This window comes from Branchiostoma floridae, chromosome 15 (assembly GCF_000003815.2).
Source record: "Branchiostoma floridae strain S238N-H82 chromosome 15, Bfl_VNyyK, whole genome shotgun sequence".
Taxonomy (NCBI): domain Eukaryota; kingdom Metazoa; phylum Chordata; class Leptocardii; order Amphioxiformes; family Branchiostomatidae; genus Branchiostoma; species Branchiostoma floridae.
In genome coordinates this window covers 4,801,782-4,822,580 of record NC_049993.1, presented here as the reverse complement: position 1 = coordinate 4,822,580, position 20,799 = coordinate 4,801,782, and the positions used below count along the sequence as shown (strand labels likewise).

Genomic DNA, 20,799 nt, shown 5'->3' with positions numbered 1-20,799 from the left:
AGGATACTCTACCAAACAAATTCCTTTGTAGTGAAATGGACCATTGTTTTGAGTATTGCCCATTCACAAACAACTAGGTCCATACTTGGACTGATCCTCTAGACCAAAACCGTACCTGTACCTGGATTTTCTGTACCAGCAAAAAGGAAACTGTCTCACCAATGCCTCAGAGGGAGGGGCAGTAATTGCATTTGTGAAGTGTTGAAATAGGGTTTACTTTATGGTAGTAATGGTAATGAAACTGATAGATTTACAAATGTTATAGATATAGGTAGGAAGTTTGAAAATATAGTTGTATCACAATGAAATGATTATTTTACATCGATAAAATCAGATTGAACGTAGATGACTTTGCTTCATTTCTATACAAGGTACACACTCAAAATGTGCGGTATCGTAGTGTTGTTGTCGACAATGTTGTAACCATCGATACCTTATTTTGTCAGAAATGCATCTAAATGCGCCAGCAGTCTTCACATTACATCGTCATTTGATTTCACAAAGTTCTGTGACATGTTGACAACTCTCTTCCTCTGCTGAGTGCAAACTTAATTTGTTTACAAACCAATTCTGTGAAAATTCAATTGAATTAGCGCACTCTTAGTCAGCGGAAGATGTGATCATCTGCGAACTTTGCAAACATTGCCTTACCGTAATGTGCGCATGACATTGACGTGAAAGCTTTGCCAAGTCATTGACGCACTGTTCGACACCATTCGATATTGCTTTATCCAAGATTACTAGAGACACCAAGAGAAGTATTTTTAACCCACGGAAAAATCTTCATCCGGCTAAGTTTAATAGCCAGAATAAAGGTTACGCGTAACCGAATCTGGCGATGGTGAGGGAGTGCCGGACGTACAATCCTCTACCTTCAGCGAGAAAAAAAGGGCCCTAAGCACATAAGGCACGCGGTGGAAGCTTCGTGTGCAGGATGTGGATTGGAGAACCGCGTGGGGTATCAACATATCCCCATCCATATCCCCACTTCCGTCTTCAGCAACAGACCATGTTAGCGCCGTGACTTCACAAACAGTCATTTTTTTTTCTAGGCTTAGGTTAGACTGTTTTTTGACGTTAGCTTAGGCGTTTATATCGGAATTTATATTTTGTACTGTTTTCTTGATGTCTCGCTGCAGCTACAAAATAGAAACTTTTGAAAGCCCAACAAAAACGCCTAAAAGGGTTAGAAAACAGCCGTAGCCTAATCTCTGCTTGAAGAATAATTCTTTTCCCCATGTAACAAATGTTGAAAGCGCATTTTTAACTCAAGACTTTTTTGACGAGGTTGAATAGTTCTTACGTCTCCCAAAATACTTCCCAATGCGTTTTCTGCGGCCATTTCGTGGGAAAGCATACGTTATACATGTATTCAACATGCCCAGGCTTCGTTGTCTATGTCACTCACGTAGTGCTTATCGTTCAAAGTCAAACGAGTTTATAAAACAAGGTCACGGTTCCAAAAGGTCGGAGCCTTTCCGGAGCCGCCATCACTTTGATATGGATCAGGGCTATAAAGAGGGGGGATGAACAACTTTTATTGGACCGACCATTAATATGATAGTCAAGATCAGTATATGAAAAAGTCATGGCGACTTGGTGAGTGGCTTATAAGTTACAACGAGGTAGAAACGGCCGTATACATTACGGTTTATGGTACCTTTCAGTCATAACAAAGTAGGACGATAAAACAGCTAATACACGGAATAAAGGAGGTGTATTCGTTTTTTGACGGCATCTTCCGTCATGAAACAAGTACGTCAGTTATAGTTGTCCCCGTGTCTGGGGAGAGCCACACCCCGGGCACGTTAAAGAACCCGCCACATGTGCGATGGTGCGGTGTGAGTGGTTCAAAACCTACAGTACCTTGGCCGCACATGGGGCAATTACTGTCGTATTGAGGTCACCTGAGTGGCGCCGAATGGCAGCTCGCTCCAGACACTTGCGACAGTCGTATTGAGGTCACCTGAGTGGCGCCGAATGGCAGCTCGCTCCAGACCCTTGCGATTTAGCCCCGCCTATTGTAAACTCCTCGCAATTCAGCCCCTGGCTGCAAAGAGTGAGTAGTCGGCCCACCCAATAACCACTGCATCAATGAAGCTCTGTACTGTTCGACTGCTTTAAAATGATAGAATTTTCTTTTAAATTGACATGTTCACAGATATAAGTAGTCCCTAGAGTCTTTCTCTTACTCAGCATCAGGGCATGCCATGAGTAGTTAGCAACAGTCTGTATGGTCCGGTAACAGGTTGTTTCGCAACAATGTCAGTTCGCAACCGTCAGTTCGCAACAAGGCAAGTCTTTTCGCAACAAGGTACAAGTCGTTTCGTATCATTTGAATGTTATTAATCTTGATAGCCTTATAGTACAAATGTATTAGAAATCGTATTCCTAACACAATTATACTCCTTCCACGTAAAAACTTTACCGGGTGCGAAAGACAACCCCGCGGCAGAGCAACATGGGGCCGCATGGACCTGACAGCCCGGTGATTTTCATACGTCGGGCGGTACAGTTTCACACGCGGCGTGCACAGTCAGGAGTATAATTATTTTAGGAATACGATTTCTAATACAATTAGGCTATCAAGATTAATAACATTCAAATGTTGCAAAAAAACGACTTGTACCTTATTGCGAAAAGACTTGTGGCTTGTTGCGAAAAGACTTGCCTTGCTGCGAACTGACGGTTGCAAACTGACATTGTTGCGAAACAACCTGTAACCGTATGGTCCATCTGTGCCGGCAGTACGGTATAGTGCATAGTGAGTGTCAGGACCTTTGACATCACTCTTATTGAGGTTGCACACAAACCATATAGCGAGAGACATCAAATTCCCCGACCACTATGAAAGATGGGCAGTTCCTACGTCATTAATCATAACAACCATACGTCATGACGCTTTGAATGCATTTACCATGCTAAGAGCATTAATGCCATATAGCTTGTATGGTCTATTGGAGCTTCAACAAATGGACGTGGAAACACAACATGAAAATTGAGTTGTGCCTCCGCATATCTACTCGTAATTTAAAGTTAGAAATCTGACCTATGAGGAATGTATGAAAATATGAAATCAATTCTCAACGAATAGGACTAGAGATTAATGTACATGTGATTAATCTTGTTGAAAATGATCCGTCAAAGATGTTATTGAGAACAAAACGTACTATTAATAAAGACGTAGAATGTAGTCTTCTCCAGGCTTGAGCACTAGCATTACTTTCCGGTTGTCAGAACTGTGTATGGAGGATGGAATAAGATCCATCCATCATTCTGCAGTTGTCAGTTCCCAATAAACGCACTTAAAAGCATAACATCCGGTCTGACGCCTACTCAAGCAGCTGTGTTTGTCTGGTGCTGACGGCTTGTTGGAACGAGGACTGATTGCGGTTGCACCTTTCCTTGGTGCTGATTGGACAGTAGTTTCAACGTCACTGAAACGTCAACCAGGACGTAACGTAGAAAAGCATCTGGGGACGACGGCGAGCCATTCAAACCTACCACTTTACCGGTACATACCGGTCTTTTCCAGAAGCGCAGATGCTTTCCTGTATCTGGTAGTTTAGTCCTCAACGGTTAGACGGCAAGTATTGACTTTGCATAGTATAGTAGAGATTCCACCCTGTTGGGAACAATGGAGGAGGAAAGTAACGACACTTTCTTCGAGTTTATGAACGAGACTGTGTACTATAACAACGAGTCGGCTCCAAACGCCACGTACCCGCCGTATCTGGGAGCGTACACCATCCTGTTCATGCTGGAGTTCTCCGTACCCGTGCTGACCGTAGCGACTCTCACCGTCCTGCTGGGCACCACCGGGAACGTCCTGGTCATCTTCTCGGTGTGCCGCTACCGTCGGCTCCGCAGCAGCATCAGCTTCTACCTGGTGAGCCTGGCCACGGCAGACCTGTTCCTGTGCTGCGTCTTCACCCCGCTGAAGACTGCCGAGTACTTCCTGCCGGAGTGGCCGTTCGGCCCGGTGATGTGTAAGGCCGTGGCGTACATCCAGCTCCTGTCCATGAGCAGCTCCGTATTCACCCTCACAGCCATCGCGTACGAACGGTAGGAGCTTCTCATGTCAATCATTGTATATATACTACTTACGGTATAACCTTCCATTCCTATAGATAGATAAACGTGAACCGATGAGAGGTGTTTGGAAGATAGAACCATTTATCCATTCAGGGCTGTCAAATGGAATTTAGGGAGACTGCAAGGCTGGACCAGAACGCTGGTCGAATCCCTGCCTCCCGTTTAACTTGAGTGTGCAACTGAAACCGTCGCTGCGTGGTGCAATTTTCATAGATCATAGTATCCCAAACGGCCAGATAAATGTACATGTATATATTGTACCGAGCGTATGGCCTTGTCACGATGTTAGGATAGTATACACTGAACCGGCTCTTTAATGCTCCCTTACGGCGCTCTGAAAATTTTCATTCGTTTTTATGTAATAAATGTTGCAACACTGATAGCGCAATGTCACTGAAATCTAAAGCCCCATCTTACATAGCCAGTGGGCTTCCAGATAAGTATCCAAGTCAAAGGCGATCCATAACATGTACGGTGACTTCATTTTGCCTTTAACTTATTTTGCCTTTGCCTCTCCTGTATAGTGATGTGCGCTTACAGTGTTTCGTTTCACAATGTCCTGAATTTCTTTTGCTTGGAAAGATCTCAAATTGCTGGACATGTCCACAATATTCGACGAAAAACTAAGTAATGAATCTCCTACAACTTTGATATGATTCACTCAGTACCGTTTTCAGCATTGAGGGTATAAACCGTTGGTATTTCAGAACACAATTGTCTCTTTACGAAGGTAACCAACGAACCCAACCAACCAAGCATTCGTCTTTTAATCTCTAAATCCATTCTAGGGTTATATTACGCAGCTCTATCTTCACTAAAAGCTAATTGCATCGGTAGCGCTGTCCCCAATAGCTTAAGGAAATACCGTGTACTGCATTATAGACCGCTATAATTTGTGTTATCAAACAGCGATTATTAGCACCACACATAACACTTCTGCCCTACCATTGCCTAGCAGAACTCATGAAAGGCCCCAGAGCTGTATCCTCCAGGCGATGATTAATAACTACGTTAATCTACTATGAACAAACCTTGGGCTGAGGAATACTGATAGCACGGCTAGACACCTCATGTGCGAGGAAGATTACGCCAAATTTGTTTAGTTTATTGATTTTAAGGTATCGTGGAAAGGCAGTCTTGTTGGAGTATGTCAGCTGCCATGCTGACTACCTTCCATGTCAGCCATTGAGAGCAAAAGTAAGAAGGCGTCAACGTTCCCATGTGCGAACATTCGAAGCCGTTGTGTCTTGTTTATTGATTTTTCCTAGGTGTTACCTTAAGACCGTCTTGTCAGCTGTACCTAGATCTTAAGCTCAAATGCATATGGCGTCTCTCTACACGGGGAACTGAATCGGGGAGGCGTGGCAACGTCTGCTTATCGAAGGCTTCAACGTCCGTGAGAAGTCGCTTTCATTTTTTAATACGAAGATTACACGAACTCTACAAAGATGCAGCAGCATAAGATCCTTATTGATTATGTTTTTAATATATCAACGTAATGATATCAGCGGGCAGATCAGAACTTTCATCCTCACAGCAAGATGAAGTTGGATTGATTGTTAGACAAATAAGTCACCGTTCTGATTTCCGACAATACACAAGAGTACATCAGTCATACACATATCAAAATCGTCACTGTGTGAGATTTGAAGATGAAATGTTGTAAAAGCGTATAACATCGTTTTAAAACATAACATTGCCGCTCATGATAATACTTCCAAGTCATTTGCACTCAGGACAATGTAATCTTATCAAAATCAATATTCTTGAAAGTGCATATGACTATGATTATAAAACTATGAAAATAGGTTCTCGTAGTGCAAACTTTGTTTATAAAAGTATGATGGACGTTAAACATGGCAAGAATTTCTCTTCCGATACTGTTGGTGTCAGATCGAAGGTGAAACGGGTAGAACATTCGGCCCTCCACTTTAAGCCATTCGGATTACTAGATGTTCAAAATGGGTCGAGATATCGCCATCATAGCTGAACACGTAATCCTGGCGTTGGGGGAAACAGGAAATGAAAACGCCTGGCTTTAGATTATCTTTGTTATAAACACCATCCTGGATTTGGCGTAATGCGATATGTGCTCCCTGCAAAGGCCCGCTGGGTATACCGTTATTTAACACCCAAACCTTCGAGGTTTATTTTGCTTTTAGAATTGTTGCGGATGTACATGTGGTTTTAACGTTTGCTGGTGGGTGGTGGTCTTTCTGTACTGCCTTTTATGTATAATCTTCGGTATTATCGGGAAAGTTTCGTACATGTACCTGCGACCTTGTGTTTTGTATTGCTTGCAACGATCCAGACATATATAAAAAAGAATGTTCAATGTTAGACTTCAATTTATGCACAGAAACCTGTATAGACTCTGTATAAACAATGAAAGCTTAAAGATTACATAATACGGCCGGGCTGAAGTCTAGAAACAGCTAATGCGAATGTTTGCTCCAAACCCGTCAAGGGAGGCGTACATGTAAATGATTAATGGCACCTTTTTCGCCGTGACATCTAAAGAAGTTTACTGACGAACCAATCAATGTGTAGAGTGCATTCCAAGACACCATGAGGGTTTTCAGGCGATATTTATAATTAGTCTGAATTATTTTGAATAAAATAATATCTGAGCCACAATAATTAAATTATTTTCAAAAAAGTGACCAAGAAAATACTCATTTATTTGAATTTCTTTGAATATTTTATAAATATTTTGAAAGTAACTGTACAAAAATATCTTTATTTAGAATAATTGTGAAACCTCTCTGTGATTATTTCACATTTACAAATATTTACAAAAAAATGGTAAACCTGGCCAAATGGTAAAATTAGTTTATTGCCCCCATAAAAGTAAGCCCTATTGTTGCATCTGTATATTTTTAGATTTCACTGCTGGGCACTGGTGGATCCTTTGTGGTGGGCCATTGTTGCATGGCACCCAACCATACTTTGCAAGGATGTGTGAATTGCTATCTTCCCAGCCCACCGAACCATTTACAAAAAATGGTAGAAAATGGTAAAAATGGTAAATAATGGTAGAATGCTGTTATCATTATTTAGAAAACATTAGAAGTATCCAATTCCACACCATGAATATTTCCAAAGTTTTACAGGACCAGGGAAATATTTATAAAGTTGAAACAGTGTTAAAAATATTTCTGAAGTATCAAATGTCCTAGACATATAATTACAAAACTTTAAAATCAATTCTAAACAATGGCAACAAACATCCGCATGGTGTCTTGGAATGGACTCTAGAATACTTCGTAGTCTTTTCACGTATTTATGGTCTTGATTTAAAAAAAAAGTAAAGCATAAAGTAACACACGCAGCCGTTGGACGAGAGCCAGAATACCATCCTCCGTAGTTCCCACTTGCTCTCCCTTTTTGCTTGAATTGCTTTCCGTTGAAAAAGGAGAGTGGGTGGTTACTATATAGAATGGTATATGGTACCCGCGGGGTAGTTGCATGATGCCCCAATCAAAGTTACCATTAGTAGTTTTAATGGCCCAGAATATCGTTGAAAACTCCCTACAAGTTCTTTCGCAGCTGACTACACCTGGCCAAACTTTTATTTGGTAGGCTGAAATCAGTCTGTCAGGTTCTGCACGAACACGGCATCTCCGAGGATTTGTTTGCATGTTTATTGTACCGTAACAAATAGCTTTGTTATCGGGCGTACGGGCGTACTTGTAGCAATCCTCTGACGCAGGCGAGGGGGCGAGCGGGCGTCAGGCGGCCGTGAAGACCTATCCTGCAGAAACATCCCTGGATAGATTATTAATTGGTGATTATGGAGGGATGAGGTGAAAAGGTTTTCTGTAGAAGCCCTGGGCCAGCGGGCTGTACCTGTGTAGCCAGCTGAACAACACTCACATGACCGGTCAGCGCCCGATAGTCGCGCTGTTGATCATCAAAGGTAACCCGACAACATTCTAGTGACTGACTAGATTCTATGTACGTAGTGTGAATTTAGAAAAGAATCTGCTCGCCATAACATACGGGCTATTGCAGACTTATCCAAGTTTCGACTGACCCTACAGCCTTCTTCAGAAAAACTGACCCAGTAATGCTGACACGTGACCATACGGACACGTGACCTGACTAAAAGGTCAAAGGTGATTTGAAGTCTACATCCACAACCGCCCCGCTTGAGTGAAAGTTGTTCACCCTTCTTCAATGGTTACTTTTGATCTAACTACACTTGGACTTTGACTATGACAATGTTGCTTACTCTCGTTATCTGACATTTTGTATTTGAGCATTGAATAGTGGGCCTTCCGTACAAAGGAATTATGAGGACAAAGGCACGTAATTACGCAAACATTTTGCATGTGATCCAGGCAAAGCAGTTCAATAAAGCAACCTTTGAGAACTTTGCTGTAACATCAGGAATCCGCGTATGTTAGAACTCGCACAGGAACTGTGCCAGCTGGCAACAATTATGATGAGTATAACTGTGGCCAGAAGTGCGCACCAAAGTATATTGTTGTGAGGGGCAACCACAATGTTGTCTGTGGGAAATTCAAAAGGCTGTGTGAACGATAGTAACCCGAAGGTATTCGGAATAACACAGGCATTGTGACATTTGCAGTTGGTGTCAGGCAACCATTTGATTTTTAATCACCCGTCTTGAGGAAATATCAGTTGCAGTTCTTCAAAGGATGTGCTAATGGGTCTCTTGTGGCGACACCTGTACCCTGTGCTGTGTCACAACCATTCATCTCAAAGGTTACTGCTTCAGCTCCCCGGGCCCTGACAAAAACATCCGCTGCTCTGCCACATGCAACCTATTCAGACTGAATGGTCCTGGAATCTATAATAATGAAAAATTCGGCGATGCCTTAAACTTCGCACGTTTCCACGTCGCACGCAAACATCGTATGAAGAGCTCCACGCCACTGTGGTATCTATGGTATCTATCGAGCGGATCTGCCGGCGGCAAAACTTTACGGCCCGCCAAGTCTAGAGTCCACTGTCCACCAGGGGATTACCTTATGGCCCATCAAGTTCCTCAAAAACCATTCATGGCTAGGTTTAAAAGATGCATGGCCACGGTTTCCGCCTTCTCACACTTAGATGGTTCACTATAGAGGGTTTAGAATAATTTTTTCTCCAGACTTTGAAGAGTATAGTTTGTGAGGAAATAGAGGGATTTATAGGGTTTGTACAGTTGTATCGTACCGTACATAAACTTGTACTTAAACTTGATTTGATGATGTGGAAATGTAATGGTGGCCCTGCGTACATGTGACCTTGTGACCGATTGTGACGCTATTCTAACAGCACATAAGCCTAGGCCACGTATGTAATTTTCAAAATCCACGTGTAATGTGGGTTTTGAATGAGGCATTGCTCTTCTTCACGGACAGCATTATCAGAATGTCACGTAACTATGGTTTTCTAAAAGGGTCTTCCGGCGCAAGTCTAGTCGGGCAAGGAAAATTCAGTTTATTCTTTTTTTAAATAGCTTCTTCGTGTACAGAATGTAACCCTATAGCTCAGAAACTACCCAAAACGCTTTAAACTTGCATCTCAGAGTGATAGCGATACAAAACGTCAGTGCATTGCAAACTGTTTACTAGAGGTAAGAAAGGACATTTGTACATGCATGACCGGTGTAACCACCATTCGGCGTAACACATCAGCTTAAATGCAGAATACAAAATAAACAATATGAACCTTGAACTAACAAACAATATGCAGTTCTTTGAAATCTGTCTTTTCGACAAGAGCAATATGTACAGACCACTGATGAAGCTGTTGTATTGTGATGATCAGAACCCATCACAAAGCCACTTTTTTCTGTGAATTTACACGTCAGGGCCAGAGCCTAGCTTTCAATGGGAATTAGTGAAAAGACTAAGGCAGATGACGCGTCAGTTGGGAGCGGATTACAGTCCACTCAAAATAGAAGTCCATCCGACTCGTTGGGATGTAATGAAGGCCATAGATAACGGCACTCATCATGCCTGGTTGTAAGTTTGGTCACGCCCAGGGTTGTAGCCAGCACCTGTCCTTCAGTCCTTTGAAGGAATTTTGCAGCTGGGGACTGAAAAAAATTTTCCCCATTCCATCCCCTGGGACAGACAAAAATTGATATCTAAAGATATAGAAAAACTGAAACCCATGTGTTCTTCTTCACCAAAACAGATGCCATTGAACAGCTTAGTCTACATGCAAAATTTGCACCTCAAAATGCAGGAAATAGTGTTTCAGAGGGTCTTGAGTTTAAAATTTTCTGGGACCCAGACCCCCTAGAAATGACACGCCATGTCTTCGGTGCTCGACCATTCAAAATCAAGGGGACTGAAAATGATTTCAGGCTGGCTACAACCCTGGTCACGCCCTTTCATGGTTTCCGACAGAACGAATCAGTTAGGAAGTCAGCTTACCGTGGTTAAATGGTTTCTTGTGATCGGCAACCTACCCGTGATGATAAGCCTCTCAGGTAAACCAGAAGGACGGAAGAGGAAGCTTGACTCGTACTAATGAAAAGAAGTTTTGTGAATGCTATGATTGGGGTTAAAACGGCATTACGGCCCCAGGAATACGACCTTGCTTTGTAGTAAAGCGACTTATTAGTTTCCCTCGCAAAGAGAGCGGCCTAAATGCAACCATGTAATATGTTTTCCTGCCAACGTTTCCATGGTCTGTTTGCTATGATCTAAGTGCTATATTCAGACCTCAGGGCCATAAAATCACATGGTCACATACAATTGCAAGAAAACCCGATAGTCTATGGCTATGATTAGCCTCCATAGCAGGCTCTCTGGGCCGGCGGCAGAAGCGACCCAGTACAAAATGAAATGGCCAGCAAAGGTGTATAGTGAGCCAAAAAAGATTGGAAAAGACCTATAGAGCCTGCTATGGAAGCTAGGCTATATGATCGTTTGGCCTGGTGGAACTATTCATGCTTTCATGATGGTTTCAGATCATCAGTTTTCGACTAGCGTTTCTTGAAACAAATTGTTAATCCATGGCTGTCGTTTGTGAGCAATCCAGAAGATCAACAAATTAGTGAACGGTGTTCAGTGTCTACATATGTAACGTTAGCAATCAATTAAGCATAGTCATAGAATATGAAGCGTAACACATTTAGGGCGCGTCGCTATGAATACCAAACAAGTGTTTTCATGATGGTACATGGATTGCCTACATATGTCTAATGATAAAAATAACTTTAAAAAACGGTCTGAGCAGAATATCCTGGACCCTTTTGGTTCAACTTCGATCTCTACTTCATATACCAAACTGGAAATGTCTGATCGCTTGATAACCACATGATATCCACACTGTTTTCTTTGCTACACATGTTTACGGATCCGGAGATCTTTCGATCGAAAAGAGCTCATAATGAAAGCCGATGAAAACAAATGTCGATTTCCGGACTGTTGTAATCAATTCCCGGAAGCCAGGAGGGTAATCGCTCTCTTGGAGGTGTAACTGTAGGATATCCATCTACAAGGCAGAGCTATGTACGAAGTTGTACGAAGTTGTACTAAGTTACAACCGTTTCCCACTGGCTTTGAGGCTATATCGGGAGTCACAGATGACAATATATCAATATATCAATATATACAATATGTAGGACAACTTCGGACAACTTCGTACACCACCCGGCTGACTGTCCAAAGTTTAGATGACGTCATAACTTCGGACAAGTTCGTACAACTTTGGACAACTTTGGACAACTTCAGACATCTAACTTAACTTAGGACAACTTCGTGCATTTCACCCTGATACTGGACATGGGTGACAAGGCAGAGCCTCTCCAACGGTAAATACTGGGGAGGCTTTGCTAAACTGGGCCGAGGTTTCCACTTTTGTGGGCGTGGCCAATGAAATTATCGTCTTTACCTAAATAAAACATTTAGGCGATCCTCTGATTGGCTGACAGAGGCCTCGCTCACAAAAGCGGAAATATCAGGCCTGTTTAGCAAAGCCTCCCAAAGGCACTTATATAAGGTATAGGCAGCGGACGAGCTCGAGGCTGTGCGGAGAAGAATGAGGATACTTAAAATTAGCCCCCAATCCCACCACGTACATCACTGACTTAATAGACGCGCACGGTTATAGGTTCTCGTGTTGTTGACGCATGGTTGATGGCACATCACTCTGGTAGCTAAAGTACTCATACGTCACGTCTGCATGGAGAGGGGAGAATATTAACCTGGCGACCTTTCAGCAGTGGGCTCCTTTATCAAGATAACCGAGAACTGTGATCTACTGACTGGAATTTTCCAGTCTCTGAGGATAATAGATGATCTCTATACAACAACTCTTTTGGGAGGGACTATCACCCACCTACTACACATAGTCTGTAATGTAAACGTGTGGGTTTGAGCCAGATACGCGTATTCTGCAACACGGAAAATGTTATCCTTTTATTAGCCCTAGTGTTGATACAAAAAGAGGACAAACATATCCCATATGCGCTCAATAACAAGAATCAAAGGGACACGACCCCGGGGGACCCATAGTTTTGTGCTTAACACAATTGTAAGATCACTTGTCATCCTTTTCAAACTGCATCACAGACAGGCAATGAAAACAAAATGCCCATGCTAATCAACAGTAGAAGTTTAGAGAACAAATCATTCTTGACAGCTGTGATTACGAAGATGGAAAGAGATATTTTCACATCTGAGATATTGAACCACTGACGATAAAAAGTGTAAACCGTCTGGACACCTAGACGAGACGCAGCCGGTTGTTCAGACGCCGTGGCTGCCTGCGGGAAATTACCAGGTTATTGGATGGCCGTTAGGTTAAATCTGCACGACATTAGTCCAACTTGTACGTCACAATGGGTCAAGGTTGAATGCAATTGGGAACAACGTTGACTTACGTATCCGGCGAAACTACCTCTAAGTGGTATTTTGTGGTTTATCTCCGATGTAACTTCAAATTAGTGGAGGGGAAATTACAGGCTAGCCATGCATGTGGCGTTTTATGAGAAATTTAGAGTTGCTTTACCCGACCAATAAAGCCATACAGATGGGTGTTTCCGAAACATTACGGTCACTGTTCGACCTCAGTTTGAAAATTTGCTTCCCACAGGAGGTTCATATATGGTTCTGTCATATATATGATCATGCTGTGAATATCAATATACTATTACCTTATCTAAAATACAGTTAATAAAGAAACTGGATATGATGTCCAAGCGTCACTGACGAAATATAGTGGGTGCTATCTGAAACGTCTGACCATTTTCAAGATAATATCCAGTTGCTTGAGTAACTGCTTTTTGGCATACCTTATTACCTGGATGTCTAATATTCATCGCCGTAATATGCCATATCGTTGCAAAAAAAAAACACTAAGGGTGAGTGTGGGTCTTAAGTTTCGACATCTAAACCTTCACCTTAGCCTACACCTAAATCTACACCTACACTATAGCTACCAGTCAGGTAGGCCTTTCTCTAAGAGTTGCCACGGCCATGTACGATATAACAAAGTATCACGATCGTTGGCTCCAAATAATCTCATCAAGCAAATGAAAGATGAGACAGCTTTAAGGTTCCAGCCGTAATACTGATATGAATTATACTTAACCACGCCTGTGACGTCTAGATAGGCTGTTTATCAGATAACAGGGGCGATAAAACTCACTTGAATGCCGACATTGATTGGTGGAGCACCCCGGGTCTTGATCTGTGTGCCATGATAGCAGTCGAAAAATAATAAAGCTGTTAGGATTGATGCCGGGATTGTTTTAAGGCATACAGTGCTGTAGATATAGTGTATATCTAAGATAAAGTAAGACAACATGCATGCACATGACCCCTCATAATCCCTATCCATCTATCACACCGGTACGTGTTCAGGCTGAACACTGTGGATGACCAGAATCTACCGGCAATGATGCCTCCGCCATATATGCATATGGCAAGCCTAGTGGGCTTGGGGTTAGGGCTTGGACATCTAAAGGTTCTGGGTTCGAATCCTTAGCCTGACCCAACGTTGTGCCAAGACAATTTACGCTTTTTTCCTCACTTGACTCAGGAGAAAATTAGGATCTAGCTTTGGTTAGGGACGTCAAGTCAAATCAAGTCAAATCATCTCGGGTGGTACGCAGAACAACAGGCCCTGTGTTAAAGTCGAGTCACATCTTGAGCACTTTCAAGAACCCACCACACTTATCAAAAAGAGAAGGAGTCCTTCCCGGTGTGAGCGGATCCAACCTTACAGTCTGCTTCTATGCATCTTGTACTTACTGTACAGAACTGGTGAGTTACGCCCAAGAGTGGATTGCTGGTTATGGGCTATAAAAAAGGCTCGTTTATTATAATTTTTACATCGATTAAAGCTAAGTTTGTTGTTTTTTTCCTACATCTATTCTGCTGTTGAGTTGTCCCATCAAGGCTATGAGCTAGAAAACAAAGCAATGAACACAGTACATGGCAGTGGATTTGATGTATCGATTATATATATCTTTCCACCGAAATGATTTAGAAAAGGATGGCGGACTAAAAACGCACTGGGAAATTCATTCAATTGAACAGTGTCTTTGATGTTTCTCGATAGGTAGCAAAAAGGCAAGGAAATGAGTGGAAAGTTACTGAACACACGACTCAGGGTTCAATAGTCAACGTTGCAAAGAAGAAAGAGTTAGCTTAACTCCTTTTGATGTAGCACTGAATGTTTCTCCGAAAATATCACAGTGACCCCACATTGCGGTCAGATACTTAGCGGCACATGATGGATGTAATTCCACTGAGAATACAACCTCAGTTGATCAAAGCATGGTCATAGAAGCATGGCTTGTAGAGGCAATAGATTAGTGCAGCCGGGAGGAAGATCATGAAAAGACGTTACGAGAGAGAGGGCACAGTTTACTGAGCAATCCATCATTTTTGCCAACGTCGTTGAGTCGACAAATTACATTCTTAACATATAAGGTTAGGATAAGAGTCTTAGGATTGTAGAAGCACTATATTAGGTTTTCCATGCGCCATCTCATTTTTATGATATTCTCTTGAATGAACATGTATGTTATCTTTAACTACATCAAGTAACAACGCCGCAGGCAATTTTAAACTTTGCTCGCAGTTGCGTTGTTTCGCTGACTACATCTTCAAATATGCCGTATTCACAACATACAATTTTTACAACCACATACTTAAGGGAAGAGGTGCCAGGTTTAAACACTACATTTTAAGGCTCCCATGTCCCGCTGTGCTAAATACAAGGACCATGTCTTCTGAATATTTTTAATGCCATCATCTCGAAAGTGTCTAAATGATGTGTACGGGAAGCGATCTGTTTGTTATGACTTTGACGATAATCAATTTCATGAACGTAGTAACAATACTGGCAATCTTGTAACAATCTAGTCACAGGCTCAAAGGAAAGTTTAATTAATTGACATGTTTTGGGATTGTGTAGACGGCAGGCGATGTGGGATTAAGTGATTAGTACAGTCCCAGGAAACGCTCTAATTAGATAATCCAATTACAAGCGTCTTCTCATTTAGCTGCCAGTAATTATTACAATTTTGATTATCATAGAATGCATGTCGTGACTGAAGACATAATCACAACGCATTTCATTAATACTTCCTATTGTTCATAGTGTTTACTCCTCGTTAGGTTAATCACCATGACAACATGAAGGAAACAATAGATACCCCCCTCCCCAATTAATCCCACTCACCATTGCACACTCAGCAATTACTTGGCGTTTCAGTACGCTGTGTGTGCCGAGGCAGGTCGAAGAAACGGCAGTTCTGTAGTTCTTTCACTTGTCGGTACAACAGACGTTTGAGTGGCCACATAAACATTTGCCGTCACCATGCCATGTTCTGACCGACCGGTCGCCATCTTAAAATCTGTCAAACTCACTACCATGATGACGTCACTTGTGTGTGTGTCTTATGCAAATGTCGGTCTTGAAAGGTTGTATGACCTTGTATTATATCGACGTTTTCGTAGAGTTCGAAAAGGTAGGGTCAAGAGACAACTTTCTAAATATAACATAAACAATCGATAAAGTTACATTGCTGCCCTTCCCTGTAAATCCTTGAAGTGGGAGGGTCAATAGAGCAATGACATTGAGAATTTGTTTTGTACGTACAAACTTTCCATTCCTATCGTTTGGAAGCTTTTAGAGCAAATGATGCATCGACTGCTATTTCCTGACAATAACTTTGAAGAAGATGACATTATAAGAAATGAAGGACATCTAGTGACTCCAAACGTACGAAATGTATAACGACATTGCGTGTAACAAACAAGGTCATGCTCCTTCAAGTCATAAAACAACATACAAATGGGAATTTCAAGTGGTCTAGGGCAGTAACATGTTCGTCCTTGCTGCAAAATTACTATAAAAACATCTGAAGACGGAGAGTGGGGAGTGCTTTTATGGCCAAGTGCTCGAACCCATCAGAACAAAGTACATACTCTATAATGCCCTGGTATGAAATAACATACGCGAAAACAACGTTAATAGACCGATCTAAATCTTTGTTTTGCAGCAAATTATGACAATACACTACTAAAAGTATACCGGTTCCGTCAACATCGCGTTTACTCGCAGAGTGTTCGCAGTGCTTTTGTGCAAGTCAGTTTACGATTATAGTGGAATATCAAAGTTTCACTTTAAGTCACCGCTGGCAGTTTATTTATTTATTTCTGCTTTCTTTTTAATCCCAGGGTAGCCTTCTCTATAGAGAGAGTGCTACCCAGACAAGCCAGCATTTTCATTACTTTATATTCTGGGTTACTTACTACGGGTAAAACTTTAGGTATAATCATTCTTCAATACCTTATGTAGTATCCTAATTTCAAAATTCAATTGAAAATAAACTTGTGTTTGCCATCGGTCTAAGCCAACCCTCACTAATGTGAACTCTACCACACTCAACAGAAGACTGAGCACTAGTAGTTTACGTTAGCCGAATTTATTGGGTGGTTTTATAGTACGGGGTTGGTCTTTAAGCATCAGAAAAATGAATAGAAATATGAATAGAAATATGAATAGAGTTTGTAGTTTACGTTAGCTGAATTTATGGGGTGGTTTTATAGTACGGGGTTGGTCTTTAAGCATCAGAAAAATGAATAGAAATATGAATAGAAATATGAATAGAGTTTGAAATCGTAAACAAAGCTTAAGGTTCCTTAAGTTGTTACAATATTCTATTTTTTAAAAATAGAAATGGTACATTCATCTCTACATGTCTATCATTTCAAGTTGAGTAAGCTTGTGATTTTTTTCTTTGTTCAGAAACTACATCATCGTGTATCCGATGAAGGCCAAGAGCGCATGCACCATGAGCCGGACCCGCCGGGTCATCGCCCTGATCTGGGTAACTTCACTGATCCTGAGCGCCCCCGTGCTGTATGGACAGGTAATGCAACTCATATTTTACAGCACTATACAAAATGTGAACCAAGGCAGAGACCTGAAACATTATATTCCTTCAGCTATTTTGAAATGCTGTTTGCAGTCTTGAATGTTAGCAGAATCGTAAGAGCAAACTTATGACAAGGCAGAAAACACACTGACCAGACTTTTTAACCATAAAAACATAATCTCACGAAGTGTTCGATGATTTCTTTCATGTCCACAGCAACTGCAGCGTTACGACTGGCCTGTTTACACGGCCTACCACTGCCAGAAGGGCTGGCCCGGCCCGCTGTACTCCCGTCTGTACGCCATCTACGTCGCCATCTTCCTCTTCTTCATCCCTGTTATCGTCATGGTGGCCGCCTACGGCAGGGCCTCCTTCGAGCTGTGGGCCAGCGAAGAGGTACAGTGTACATGTGGGATGTTTAATAGACACAAACCTGCCGTCCGCCATGTTGGTGGAATGCATAGATCCAAGATGGCGACCGGTTACTATGCATTGGGAATGACCAAACAATCACTTTAGCAAGGACATTGCTTGGCTTGCTAAGTCAGGGTGACTTCCCATTTAGTTTACCAGGGCTCCGTTTACTTGCGCTATCACTAAATTGGATGGCGCATTGTCTATCTTGTTCTTGTTCTTGTTCGGTTACTTGATAACACCCCTAATTTGTGTTGGGGCAAACCATCCAGGGCGATTTGAAGTGAATCACCAACTCCAGACAGAAGAATTTGCACCATCTCACACCGCACCATCGCACGTGTGGGGGTTCTTTAACGTGCATGGGGTGTGGCTCTCCCCATACACGGGACCTCCCCATACACGGGACGACTCATATTTCACTTGAATAAAGTGAGGAAAGTCGTGTAAAGTGCCTTTCCCAAGGGCACAAAACCGGCATCACGGCAGGCGGATTCGAACCGGCGACCTCTCGGCCACGGGCCGAACACACTCGATCCCACCGTGCTACGCGGCCCCACTACTCTAGCAGAGAGTAACAACAAATTTGCTAGGGACGGACCACTAGTATCCCTTTCCTTCCTTTCTAACATTGTAAACACGTACCTAGGCCTCGTGATCGCTTGTACACGTTGTAAAATATTTTAGTGTGATTTTTCACCCAGATGCAATATTCTCTGTTTTGAAGCCTGTCTTCTGCCCTGTCCATAGCGTTGATGACATGCACTTTTATGGTCATTTCTGTCGTCAAGCACAATGTGCATGCTTTGCTTTTTTGATCAGCAGACACCATCTTTTTTATGACATGACGTTTTATCACAACACCAACCTATCTTTATCCGAAATAACCATTCTGTCTGTTGATACGGCCCCAATCTACACCATTGTTTCAATTCGATACCTACATAGTCCCAACCATGCCCCATTGTTTCCTTTTGTTTTCTTTATTTCGATGCAGGTTGTTCTGATTCCTCTTCGACCATTGCAGGTGACCAAGAGCACGCCCAACAGCTCAGGGCGTGGCGACAGCCGTGACTTCCAGCGCACCCACCTGTCCACCATCAGCCCCTTCAGCGGCAAGTTTTCCAGAAAGAACTCCAAACTGGAGAAGCAACAGGTTAGAAAATAAGGTGTTTCTCTTCATTTGAAACGTTCTGAACTTCTCTAGCTGACGACGGTGATTGCTTGTACAAACCAATCTCCTAAGAAGCCTGGGTACCATTTGGGTAGTAGTTCGGTCCTGCGTTTATTGTACACTAAATGCAGTTGCTTCTCTGCTATTCGTAGAAGAGAACTTAGGAGCGAACTACTAACCGGATGGTTCCCAGGCTAGCTCCCAAGTTGTTAGAAGAAGAAAAGAACCATCAGTACATGAATGTTACAGGTGATGAAGATGCTGCTGATGGTGGTGTTCCTGTACACCATGTGCTGGGCGCCGATCCTCCTCCTCAACATGCTGATTGAGTTCTCGGCCATCAACAAGAACACACAGTTAGTCTGGGCTCTCCAAGCCACGTTCGAGCTACTGGTGTACATCAATAGGTATGGGAACTGATCATCTATATGGAATTCTACAGCGTTCCTTTAGGTTTTATTGTCATTCTTTTAGAGATATATCTTCTGTTGTTTCTGGTTATCACATGATTTGCACGTTTGCTTGGCTGAAGGCAACAAAACCGATTACTTTCCACTTTACATAGTTTTCAGCACTAAGGACAGATCCATTTGCCTGTGTGCGTGTCTTTCTCTCCCTCGTTGTCTTTTCTCTTGTCCCCGCCGATCTCTGTACGTTCCTTGTTTGTTGTACGTTCCTTGTTTGTGTGTGTGTGTGTGTGTGTGTGTGTGTTTGTGTGTGTGTGTGTGTGTGTGTGTGTGTGTGTGTGTGCGTGCGTGCGCGTGCGCGTGCGCGTGCAGTTTGGTTGGCCGCAAGCTTTATGTTAATACTTACATGCTTGTAGTGAATTGTAAAGTAAAGTGACCTTTCTCTCTCTCGTAACAGTTGCGTCAATCCCATCTGCTACGCCTTCATGTCACGTCACTTCCGGGACGGCTTCCGGAAAGCTTGCCTGTCGTGCTTCTGCGGGCGCCGCCTGGCGATGAAGCTGCAACTGCAGGGCCGCCCCCACCTGAAGTACCAGCACAGCGCGGTCACCAGCAGCACCGGGTCAGAGACGTTCCACTCCTTCTGACTAAGGCAGGAGCTGCAGAACATGCTGTCACTGGTGACGTTACCCGCCATGCCGAGCGACATCTTCGAGATGAAGGAACTGAAGCATGGGAAGAACCACCACAAGACTCAAGGGCGGTCAACTGTCACGGCGCTGTCGCCTCGTTTGCCCCGTAGAAGAGGGACACCTTGCACGCACCGTCGTCACCAAGTTAAGTCCAGGGAGGTATCGATGGCCGTTCACAGCACACAGATTAGATAACCGTTTGCATAGATTTTAGACTTAAAAGTCTTTGCAAGCACTCTAATAGCTAATAGATATGATAGATGACCGAAATAGGTATATGACTCCGCCCCAGATGCGTGTCCAAAAATAATACACTAAGAGTACGATTTTTCTGGGTTAGAGGGACAGATTGATTTTTGAGCTCGAAGAGAAATGAAAGTTTTATGATATTTGACACTGATAAGAGTTGCTGATTAATGTTTTCATGACATGATATGACGTCATATAGCGCTCTATCAAGAGACCAAAAAGTCATGCATGATTACAACTTTTGTATATATACTGTACATAGCACATGTACATTTTGCCTCTAACGTCGTTGGGAAGAATGAGAGATCACGCATCTCCTCTCATAACATAACAGATTTCCTGTATAAAGATGTATAGCGGCCTTTGAATGACGTAGTATTTGATGACGTAGGCCTGCAAGTGTGA

At 42.6% G+C, this 20,799-nt stretch overlaps 1 protein-coding gene across 1 annotated transcript; it reads left to right on the top strand.

Annotated features, from left to right (window-relative positions):
- The first annotated feature begins 3,527 nt into the window (after positions 1 to 3,527).
- LOC118431354 (QRFP-like peptide receptor) lies at positions 3,528 to 20,533 on the top strand. Its single transcript, XM_035842468.1, has 6 exons — positions 3,528 to 4,065; positions 17,329 to 17,452; positions 17,675 to 17,854; positions 18,900 to 19,028; positions 19,296 to 19,453; positions 19,911 to 20,533. The coding sequence occupies exons 1-6, from the start codon at positions 3,638 to 3,640 to the stop codon at positions 20,098 to 20,100; spliced, it is 1,209 nt and encodes a 402-aa protein (XP_035698361.1). The 5' UTR covers positions 3,528 to 3,637; the 3' UTR covers positions 20,101 to 20,533.
- The last annotated feature ends 266 nt before the right edge of the window (positions 20,534 to 20,799 follow it).